Source organism: Clarias gariepinus, chromosome 13 (genome assembly GCF_024256425.1).
Source record: "Clarias gariepinus isolate MV-2021 ecotype Netherlands chromosome 13, CGAR_prim_01v2, whole genome shotgun sequence".
In the NCBI taxonomy this organism is placed as follows: Eukaryota; Metazoa; Chordata; class Actinopteri; order Siluriformes; family Clariidae; genus Clarias; species Clarias gariepinus.
Genome location: NC_071112.1, coordinates 9,151,483 through 9,163,198, shown reverse-complemented (window position 1 = coordinate 9,163,198; position 11,716 = coordinate 9,151,483). Strand labels below are relative to the sequence as shown.

Genomic DNA, 11,716 nt, shown 5'->3' with positions numbered 1-11,716 from the left:
GATTTTTGGTCTTTTTAGTTAATGTTACCTAATTATAAAACAAACCAATTATAAACAAAAGCTGCATCTCTATTCAAAAGAACCAAAGAAAGACTCGTGACTCTGTGCAGATCTGGATGAAATAAGCAGGATTTACTGCAGCAATAAAACCCAAGTGAGCCGCACTTGAAATGCTTAGGTCGTAAATTCAAGCATTATCAAAAGTACTGTCTGACAGTTACATGCACACTCATTATATACAGTTTTCAAGGGGAGGGATGCACACCTTGTCTCCTCCTCAGTACTTCTTTTTTTCATTCCTTACCAAATGTTTAAACCCATTATAGTAACTTTTTCCCCAGAAATTCTACTCCTATATTATTTCACTAAGATTAACATTATTTTAATTTATATTATCATATTATTACATTGCTGCATACACAAGTATTTTTTTTTTTTACTAAAATATGCTTACAATATACATGCACACATACTTGTGCATGCAAATGGGAGGTGGTTTCAAAAGTTACCATGGTTTATAATGAGCCAGGAGTGTGAGTGTGAGAGGAAGAGGTGATAGTGTGAAAAGAAAAAAGAAAGACATTCCATTATGGGAACTCAAGTATTGTCCACTGCAACTTATCTGCTCATCCTGGTGTTTCTGTCCTCTCTTCATGCAGGTACATTTTTTTTCCCCTTTTTGTTTAATTTTTAGTATTCCTAAAATGTATGCTTAGACAAGACATTTAACTTTTTTCATCTATTTTCTTCATTTTCTTAAGAGTTACAATAAACCAGACATAAAATGAACAAACACCCAAACATCACCCAAAAATCTTAGCAACTCAACATAGACAAGCAGCTAAAGGTTTAAGTAACACATACAAACACTATTAAAAAGATGAAATTTTAGATTATATTATAGATCGAATCATTTTACATCACCTTAAGGAGATCATTTTAAAGACTGCAGGTTGTCAATTTAAAAGAAAAATTTAAAATTTAAAATTTAAATTCACATAAAACTGATTCACTATATTTAGTATAAAACTGATTATAGATCAGAAAATAGAACATAACATACCTTACGTTTGTTTTCTTAGGTTAATACTTTCCAGCTCAGTTAAAATTATTTAAGTTAAATTTAGGAAGTATGCATGCTCCTGGAATTATTAAAGTATGTATGCATGGTGTTTTGGAATACTTCTAGATAAAGGGAGATAAGAGTCAGAATGTTAAAGTATGCATGTACAGATTTTTTAGGTTAACTCAAAGTATTCATGTCAGATAGATTGCTTAAGTTCACAAATAAGCAGCTATGCTTCAAATGAAACTCACTCGTTCATGCATGTTCAGATTGATTCTTAGAATTAATATTATATAGTATGTATGCTTGGTTTGTTTGAATAAAAAATGTTGACATATACACTACCGTTCAAAAGTTTTAGAACACTTGCAAATTTCTTCGTTTTTGTTTAGTAATTTATTTACTACATTCTACAACAATTCTGGGGATTTCAAAACTATAAAATAACACATATGGAATTACGTAATTACGTAACAACAACAAAAACAACAGTTGGTTGTTATTTTAAGACACAGAGGTCAGCCTATCTGTAATAGTTCTTGCAAGAACTGTATTGTCAAGTGCATTTGCAAAATCCGTCAAGCACCATAATGAAACTGGCTCTCATGAAGGCCGTCCCAGGAGGGCGAGACCAAAACCTACCTCTGCCGCAGACGAGAAGTTCATTTAGAGTTATCAGCCTGAAAAATGATCAATTAACAACACCTCAGATTAGAGGCGTTATGAAGTCTTTACAGAGCAGAAGTAGCAGAAACATCCCAATATTAACTGTTTAAAGGAGATTAATGCATTTTTTGGACGCCTTCAGCATTCCTTTACAATGTAGAAAGAAATAAAAATCAGGAACAATCATGGAGTTAGAAAGTGACCCCAAACTTTTGAATGGTAGTGTACATTTAGTTGTATACTTAAAATTTACACAGTAAAGTATGTACTGTGCATTCTTTTGCAATGCTTGTAGTTAACATAATCAAGGGTGCATGCTTAAATTTAATTTAAGCATGCATGCTTGCAATAATGTTGGATGCATCCTTAGATTACAAGGTTAATGGGGTAAAGTAACATAGTAAAGTATCTTATTTTAACATAGTAAAGTATGATTGCTCAGTTTAATTGCATGAGTAAAATTATTAAAGTATGCATGCTCAGTTTAATTGCATCGATAAAAGTATTAAAGTTTGCATGCTCAGTTTGATTCTTGTAGATAATGTAGTGGAGTATACATGCTCAGTTTGATTCCTCAGGTAAAAATATTGAAAAATGCATGGTCAGTTTGATTCTTTTAGATATAGAAGTGGAGTTTGCCTGCTCAGTTTGATTCCTCAGGTGAAAGTATTAAAAAATGCATGATCAGTTTGATTCCTTTGGTTGAAAGTAGTAAAGTATGCAGAGTCAGTTTGACTCCTGAGAAATATGATTTTCCTCATTCATGGCTCATGGTTTGGTTCATTTCCAGCCTCTGGCAGTGAGTTGGCGCTGATTTGTGCCCAGTCGAACCCTTCACCCTCTCTCCCTTCGTCTGGTGAGTAAACAGTATTAAAACTCGTTTCTTTGTTACACTTACATAAACCCATAAAGATTATTTAACAGCACATTTTAATCCATAAAATTGCTCTGCCTGATGGTAGGGTGGGTCAACACCAATAAAGTGAGTCAGCAGTAAACCTGAGTGTGTTTTGTGTGACAGTTCACTCGCTGAGGCCTGCAGACGTGTCTGTGCTGTCAGCGCTTGGCCTATCCGCTTCAGACAGGTACAGTATGACTGTTGTTCACTTCATAAACGTGGAAGGCTTTAGCTGTTCAACATTTTTTTTGGTTATATTGCTAGCAAGCAATGGAAGTCAGTCTCACTGAGGGATTACAGATAACAGACTTAGTTGTCTGTTACACCAATCACAGAATCTAAAATAATGAATCGTTCCCTTACAGAATAGCATGACATAGGGCTGGAAAATACAAAACTTGGGATACAGTTGCAAATTAAGTACAAGTCTAGCAACATTTAATGGTATTCAAAGTACAAAGCTAGCACAAAGGCAGGAAAAGTGCTAAATGGGTGTCACCTGGGTGTCAGGGTGTCTCAGGAAGTCTCCTACTGTCTTCTTTAAATGAGAAAAATACTTAAACCTTTGTCTGTGCATGCACATTTAATCCTTCTGCAACAATAAAATATTCAGGCGCATGTCTCGGGTCAGACTTTTACTTAAGCGAGCAGCAGAGGAGGAGAAAAAGCAGAAGGAGACGAGATAAGTGAGAAGACGGAGACCTTCGGGCATTCTGAGACCCACTATACCAGACTGGAGGAATGAGGATGTCAGTCAGTATATGTTACACAGTTAACAATGAAAGCAAATATTCTCGTCAACTCCAGCTTTTATGCTCTTTCAGGGAGTACTGCTAAAGCATGCTTAATCTTATATAATGTAGTGTGATGAACTTCGACTAAACGATTTCTACTTAATCATACCTTTATTCCACATAGCGCAGTAGACCATTTAAATACAGAGTACAGAATGAAAAAAAAAACATTTAAAAAGTAATTGTGTTTTTTCCAAATTTCCATAATGTATGGCGGTGTGTACTGAAGTCATACTGAGTGTGTGGCTTGTTCCCTGTATTGGGAGTTGAGTTCCATCAGATATGCTCCAGGCCCACCATGGATGGATGTCTATAAGGATATGGTGCACTATTAGAGTTTTGTTAATTAGTTAATTAAACAATAATTGTTATAATTTATGTCGATATTTTGTGTGTGATTCATTGTAGGTCTGCAGAAATTAAGATTCTGAGCAGGCTGTCTGGTAAGATCTTCCTTCTGTTGTGTTGTCATAGAAAACAAACTCAGACAAAAAAGGTTGACAGGTAACAAGCTGACGCTGATTATTTTCCAATAACAGCACAACCTGAAGGATTTTATTCCCGCAATCTGTCATCGATTACAATTTGGATTTTTTTTTTAAAGAATATCATACTTTTTTATTCATACAGTATGTGCATTATTTAACATGTTAAATAATGCACATTAGGCTGCATTAATGATTTGTAACTGCACTCATCTGTCTTAAACACAAAAGAAAAAAGCAGCACTTGTTCTGATTCTACAATATCAACCTCTGTTTGTCTCCCCTAGAGATTCTGTCCAGCTTTAATCCAGAACTGACAACGCTGATACCAGGACAGAGGTCCTCAATAAATGCAGACAAACAGAAACACACACACACACCCACACACACAATACCTAATAATGACTATACTCGTTGTCTGAATTGGACCCTGCATGTTGGTGTTACAGGGGTTTGATCCAGGAAGCTGAGGATGTGGTTCAGACACTTAACAATAATCAGGTATGACGTTCACACACAGACATCTCAAATGCTGCTAAATACAACCTCTCTTTATTTCTCTATATAATCCCCCAGTAACCTAATGCACTTATCCCACTAGTGTGAATACCATCACGGGAGAAAGTTTTCTTCAGAAAGCAGGAGCCATGATCGGACTGCCTGTCTGCAATGCTAGCCTCCTTTAGTGTTCCATACTTTAACCTTAACCTAACATAACCTTACAGGGGATGTGGCAGTAACTCCCTGAGCCGGGTTCCTGATTGATTGATGATTGTGTGTACATCCTTAGATTACAAGTTTAATGGGGTAAGGTAACATACCCCATTAACCTTGTAATGACAGATGCATCTTTTTTGCAACTTGCGACAAGTTGAGTTCAACTCACTGAATGTTCACATGAACGTCTGCAGTGAGCTCTTTTGTTATCTGCTGATTGATTCCATAAAGGCAATTTTGATGCTTTGTTAAACTTTTCCACTCAATATTTAACAATTAATAAAGTGTAAATAATATACATACAATCTCTCTCTCTCTCTCTCTCTCTCTCTCTCTCTCTCTCCTCAGTGGAAGCTGGTGCTCCTCTTCGTGTCAGTGGATGAGCTCTGTGTCTGCCCAGCCCAGGTTACACATACAGTAACACCCTCATTCAGAAATCAACAAAACACTTAGACTGGCTGGTTTTTTTTGTTTTTTTTTAAAGAAATTTTAGATTCAAATCACTTTAGAATATACTGAGTTTTATTCCTGCATTATATCCTGCTTCTAACGATACAACATGAATGAAGAGGACAGGTTCAGTACACATCTTGGGCATTTCTACCAAGTTTTTACACAAAAACATGAATAAACTAACACTGCCAATAAAAAAAGGCATTGTACACTGTAACAATCATTAGCATTAAAGCTAAAGTCAAACCTGAACTTATGTTTCATGTAGTGTTTATATAAAAAAAAAATCAAATTAAAATCAGATTTACACTTTAAATCTCCTGTACACAGAAAATAGAATAACTTGACAAATATTTTTTATGCTTGAAAATACTATTAAACTGAATGTTAAATTTACAATAGAATAACAAGAATTTAAAATAGAAGATTAAATTACACACAAACAGAATTTGTGTGAAAAAGGTGTTTTAGACATCAAATAAAAAAAAAATGTAATAAATTGTATGAATTCTTGCAACTTTGAATCTTAATATTTCTGCGATTGTGTTTAAAATTTTGTGCATAAAATTTCCACTTTTCTTGTCTTTAAGGTCGCTCCAGCAGTCAAGTCGATGGTGCAGAGGGTAGAGGACGTGCTGGACAAACTGCATGAGAAGGTAACAAGCAGAGCATGAAATATTATATTGTAATGTATACTCACCAAAAAAAGAAACGTCCCTTTTTCAGGCAGTCCGATCATGGCTCATATTTCAACAATAATGTAAAAATCCAAATAACTTTACAGATCTTCATTGTAAAAGGTTTAAACAACGTTTTCCATGCATGTTCAATTAACCATAATCAATTAATTAACATGCACCTGTGGAATGGTCGAAAGAAAGACCTTACCAGCTTACAGAAAGTAGGCATTTAAGGTCACAGTTCTAAAAACGCAGGACACTAAAGAGACTTGTCTACCGACTGTGAAAAACACCCAAAGAAAGATGCCCAGGGTCCCTGCTCATCTGCATGAACGTGCATTAGGCATGCTGCAGGGAGGCATGAGGACTGCTGATGTGGCTAGGGCAATAAATTGCCATGTCCGCACTGTGAGACGCCTAAGACAGCGCTACAGGGAGACAGGAAGGACGGCTGATCATCCTCACAGTGGGAGACCACGTGTAACAACACCTGCACAGGATCGGTACATCCGAATTTCACACCTGCGTGACAGGTACAGGATGGCCACAACAACTGCCCGAGTCACACCAGGAACACACAATCCCTCCATCAGTGCTCAGACTGTCCGCAATAGGCAGTCCATGAGGAGGAGACGCACTGCAGTACTTCAAGCAGCTGGTGACCACACCAGATACTGACTGGTACTTTTGATTTTGAGCCTCCCTTCATTCAGGGACACATTGTGAAACATTTTTAGTTTATGTCTTATGGTGTTGACTCTTTTAGTGTTCATACAAATATTTACACATTAAGTTTACTGAAAGTAAAAACAGTTGGAAGTCAGAGGACGTTCCTTTTTTTGCTGAGTGTATATAATGATTAAGATTCCATTATTTGTCACATGTACCTTACAGCACAGTGAAATGTTTTTCCTTACATATCCCAGTAAGGAAACTGAGGTCAGAGAGCAGGGTTACGGGCTCAGCAGTGACAACTGGGGGTTTGAACCCCCAACCTTCACATCAGTAACTCAACCATTTAAGCCACCACTGCACCCGGAATTGATTAGAATTAGGTAGCCCTTAAAACCCAGAGTGTTTTTAGCCATTTCTTTCGCATTAATATGTTTTAATGAATATATATGCGGGGGTCAGAATTGTGCAATGTAATGTGATGTATCCTTTTTTCAGCACAACCTAGACCATAGAATGAGTTGAATTTCAACCAACTATGACTGATCAATAGAATTTATAAACAGCACAGATACATAAAATCACGTTTTTAGGGTTGTTTTTGGTTGTTTCTATAAAATAGTAATAATAATAATAGTAATAATAGTAATAATAGTATTAATAATATGAGCATTTGGTTAATTTGAAATTTTTGCTATGTCATTCAAATATATAAAAATTTACGTGTGAAAAGTAATGATAACTTTGGTTCTGCATGACACATTAGAAAACTCAAATGCATGCATAATTAGATTCGAGCCTCCTCCGTCAACACACATGTTTAACGCAATAACTCTGAACAATAAAACAATGTTCAGTTTGTATTTTTGGTTTTGCACTAAAACTATGATGCTAAAGTAAATAAGAAGTCAAAAGTGTTGAGCAAAGTGATAAGATCAGTTAACTCTGGACAGCAATGAAATAAAATACAAATAATATGAAATAAAGCAATAAAATGATAAAGCAACAAAACGAAGCAATAAAGACCACATTGCCAATAAACAAACACAAGACTTGATTATAGAGACTGTAAGACTCAAATGCCTTGCACAATTAATATTATTTCAAATTTAAAAACATCCAATTTCATATTGGATTTAAAATTATCCAGTTTATTTAACATTTCATAAAACTCACATTATTTTGTATTAAAGGTCTGAAAGAATGAGTGCCTAAAATAACAGTCCTTCCAAGTTTACCTGTTTGAATAATGGGGAAAGGCATCCTTTAATGTAAGAGTTAGCATGGATTTCTATTAACTGTTGATTTATGTTTAGTTGGTCTTCTGATAACTGACAAACTGTATGAATGAACTGTATCTCATAAAACATAACTGACTTGTATAAAAAATTACAGAAATTTATGTGCCCAAATATTTCTTGTTATGCACGTTTTTGGAAAACAAATTAACAAAATATTCTGTTTTTAGTTGGATCACACTCTGGTTCATGTTGTGGTTTGGGGAGACCGATCTGATGGAAGGTACGTTATCATCTCTTTAGAAAGAAAAGGTTTTTGTATTATTGTGTTACCTTATCGTGTGTGTGGGTGTGTGGGTCTAGAAAATGTAAGTGTGAAGTGGGCATCAGTGAAGACACACAGACATGGCGTAGACTGGACAGAGCCATCATTATGGCTAATATTCAGGTATTTATAGACATTTCTAGATGTTGTATATGGATTTCTGAGGGCCGTCACAAATATGTGTGTGTGTGTGTGTTCGTGTGTGTGTGTGTGTGCCTGTAGGACAGGCTAGGTGCCCTCCTGCAAAGGCGTCATTATTGGAGCGATGGAGAAAACTTCACTGTGGCACTGCAGTCCAGTCCAACATTTTTTGACTCCTCAGATGCTTCAGTGAGTCAAGTTCAGTGAATAATTCTTAGGAAATTAATAAGTGAATTACTTATTAGGAAAACTGATGAAAAGCATCAAACAATTCTGTCAGGTTTAAACATACTAACAATTTAAAACATTTGAAGAACAATTCAGTGACTGTAGGGAAATAAATTAATGATTTAGTTAATCAGAATCACATCCTTTTAAAAAGGTTCTGTACATCATTCTGTATTTATAACAAGGAAGGTAACAATCTTTTCAACTGGAGCCAAATTGCACCATAAAAAAGTATCAGATAACATTTATTATTTAACTGCCGAGTAAATTGTTTTTCTTACAAGTGTGTTACTGATTGCTTTAAAAATCCTTTTTCATTTTTATAGAGTACAAGCAGTCAGACTGTTACGATCAAAAATGGAAGTTTAATGTAATGTAAAAAATAATAACAGAGTTTATCATTATTATTATTTTCATTCAATAAGAAAAGAAAATTCTTCTATAGTAATACGCCTTCAACAAATAAAAATCAATAATTGCAAATAAGCAACTTCTGTTTTTTTCATTTTAACAAATTTATATTTATTTATAATACTCTTAAAGAGGTGAAAATATAGACAGCAATGCAATATTAAAAACAATTAGAAAGAAGAACAAAACATTCTGATTCATATTATTGCTTTTATTAAAATATATATTTTAATAATTATTATGTATATTATATTATTATTATTATTTATAATAATAATAATAATAATAATAATAATAATAATAATAATGAAATGATGATATGATGGTGAAAATAAACATTTAATAGTATTTATATGTTCACTTATTTAAATCATTTTCAATTATTAGCTTAAATATTTTTTACTAGATTTTTTAAAACACAGACAGCAATACATTATTGAAAATTTAATTAAAAAACAAAACAACAATGTTATAGATATTCATAATCCACTATTTAGTATTTTCAGTTCACATTTGTACAAACAGAGTTGCGAACAACAATTTACATGTTCAGCTAGCTAACTTTATTCCCCTAACATATTTTAATTCATGTAATTACGCAGGAGGATATACAGTATGTTGTACCACTAAATCCCTGGTCAGCATCAAACAGTCACACTTGTAAAGTTACACTATCTGAAAGTGTTAGTATAGCCAAACAGCACTTTCTATCTTTTAGTGCTATTGCCTAATAATATGAGGATAAAATTTTATCCCACAAGTCATACAGAAAATTATTTTCAAATTATCTGTCTCAGGTTGGGTTGGACCAGCTTGGTAGACTAATTAGGTCTTTTCACATTTGGTTTATAGTTTGTCTATAAGGTCCAAAAGTTGTATTATGTTCCCGTGCTTCAGGTGGAAGACGATTCACAAACACTCACACAGCTGTGGAACAAACTGGTGAGTTTACCTCAGAGATACAAACAGACACCAAGGATTCATGTTATGAAACAAGATATAAAGTAATGTGACACACAGCGTCCTTGTGATAAAAACTGCACAGGCGAACTGATTAGATTAGATCAAATCAGATCAGATTGGATAGACTGTGCTGGATGTAGATAAACTCAAGGCCATCACTGGAGATAATCTAATCTTAACAATTCTCAGTGGCCAAAACCTCCACGATTTAACCACTCACACTGGTTTTATTTTCAGCTGCAGCCAACGGCATCCCAGGTGGAGGGGCGGGGCAATGTTGTCCACTGTCCTACACATGTGAGTGCGGGGTGAACGACCTGAAGGTCAAGAACTGGGTCAGAGTCTTGGGAAGCATGCACTTTCTCCATGAGATGACTTTTGAGCTTTTTATTGCTTTCTTTTACAAGACATTTAATTTTTATAGTTTACAATCCCTATGTAAGCTTCTCTGAAAGTATGAGCAAAGCACCTAAAAGAGGAGTGATATTATTATTATTATTATTATTATCAGATCAATAATAATAATAATAATAATAATAATTATTATTATTATTATTATTATTATTATTATTATTAATAATAATAATTATATTCAGTATATTAATTTTCTAGTACAACTTATGATTTATGTTACCATTTCTATATACATTTTTATCTATGTTTGCTATTTAAATAATTATGGCAACATGGTGGTCCTGCAATTTTGTATAAATGTATTACAGCAATTTTAATACACAATGAAATAATTAAATAAAAAAATTTTAAAATAATTATAATAAATTGAAGCATTCATTTTTAAAGTATATATTTGTTTTGTATTTATCTATTACTTTAATTTAATGGAATAGTGATAGTTTTTGATTTGTGATTACCAAAATATTTTCATTATTTTAATACTAATATGAATAAATATTACAAATATTTTGCATATTATTTTGTTATATTTGCAAAACACATTTATATAAATAAATACTTAATAATGTATATTTATATATAATATATAATATATACAAAAGAAAATATATTAAATAAATATCTCATTATTATTACAGTATTTTATTAAGTGTTAGATTTTTATGTAGTAATTTGGAAGGTAATTTCTTTATGAAAGAAATTCTTTATTATTAGAAATAAACATTTATCTATTTCTTGATTTAACTTAAATATTTAATAACGCTACAGGGTATAAATCAAATGTATTGCACTCAATTTCTCTAACATTTTCCTTTTCCTTTCCACGCACACACACAAACACACACAAAATCTGTTGCTCCCAGGAGAAGCCGTATCTGTACACACTGCGTAACTCACCTGTCCAGCCAGAGAGTGAATCACACAGTGCAGGAGTAGAGACCAATCCTGTAAGTCTCTCTCTCTCTCTCTCTCTCTCTCTCTCTTTCTCTCTCTGGATGTGTTAAGTCTCAGGATGTTTACGTGTATAATATCTGAGTGTGTATTGTCTTAAAAGATGGCCACCAGTTTTCTGTGCACTGATAAAAGTCCATCTCCATCAGTCCCCACCTCAGGTGAAGCTCTCTCTCTCTCTCTCTCTCTCTCTCTTGCACACGCACACACACACATGCTTACCCTGTAAAGTTAAAGCTGAACAGCTCAGTATTGACTGGAAGATATGTTTCAGAATCAGAAAAATCTTACACGATGGCTAAAACAAAGCAAGTTTAATACAACAAAGTATAGTTTTATAAGTATTACAGATCAAGAAACAGATTGCAAAAATTATAAACTGTCCCTTTAGGCTCATAAGATAGACCACTGATCTTCCCACTTTGCCTTGTAGTGCACTTTCTTAGACCTGCAGATATTAAAGTGGTGGCGGCATTAGGAGACTCGCTCACGGTGAGTTATTATTTATATATTGCTATATACTGTATACAAACACTTACACCCTCTCTGCAGTCTGAGCAGCTTTTCCTTTCACTAACATCTTCTACTTTGGCTTTGTGAAGCTGCTCAGATTA

General features: G+C 33.9%; 1 protein-coding gene across 1 annotated transcript in view; it reads left to right on the top strand.

Moving 5' to 3' along the window:
• The first annotated feature begins 566 nt into the window (after positions 1 to 566).
• Positions 567 to 11,716, top strand: part of plb1 (phospholipase B1) — a 30,745-nt gene continuing 19,595 nt past the window's right edge. The window contains exons 1-16 of the mRNA XM_053510053.1: positions 567 to 659; positions 2,523 to 2,588; positions 2,754 to 2,817; positions 3,833 to 3,867; positions 4,197 to 4,248; positions 4,359 to 4,410; positions 4,975 to 5,031; positions 5,670 to 5,735; positions 7,900 to 7,952; positions 8,033 to 8,117; positions 8,217 to 8,324; positions 9,672 to 9,716; positions 9,975 to 10,034; positions 11,015 to 11,098; positions 11,206 to 11,263; positions 11,536 to 11,594. Coding sequence (XP_053366028.1) covers positions 590 to 659; positions 2,523 to 2,588; positions 2,754 to 2,817; positions 3,833 to 3,867; positions 4,197 to 4,248; positions 4,359 to 4,410; positions 4,975 to 5,031; positions 5,670 to 5,735; positions 7,900 to 7,952; positions 8,033 to 8,117; positions 8,217 to 8,324; positions 9,672 to 9,716; positions 9,975 to 10,034; positions 11,015 to 11,098; positions 11,206 to 11,263; positions 11,536 to 11,594 — 1,014 coding nt within the window. The 5' untranslated portion in view covers positions 567 to 589. The remainder of the gene's footprint in view (positions 660 to 2,522; positions 2,589 to 2,753; positions 2,818 to 3,832; positions 3,868 to 4,196; positions 4,249 to 4,358; positions 4,411 to 4,974; positions 5,032 to 5,669; positions 5,736 to 7,899; positions 7,953 to 8,032; positions 8,118 to 8,216; positions 8,325 to 9,671; positions 9,717 to 9,974; positions 10,035 to 11,014; positions 11,099 to 11,205; positions 11,264 to 11,535; positions 11,595 to 11,716) is intronic.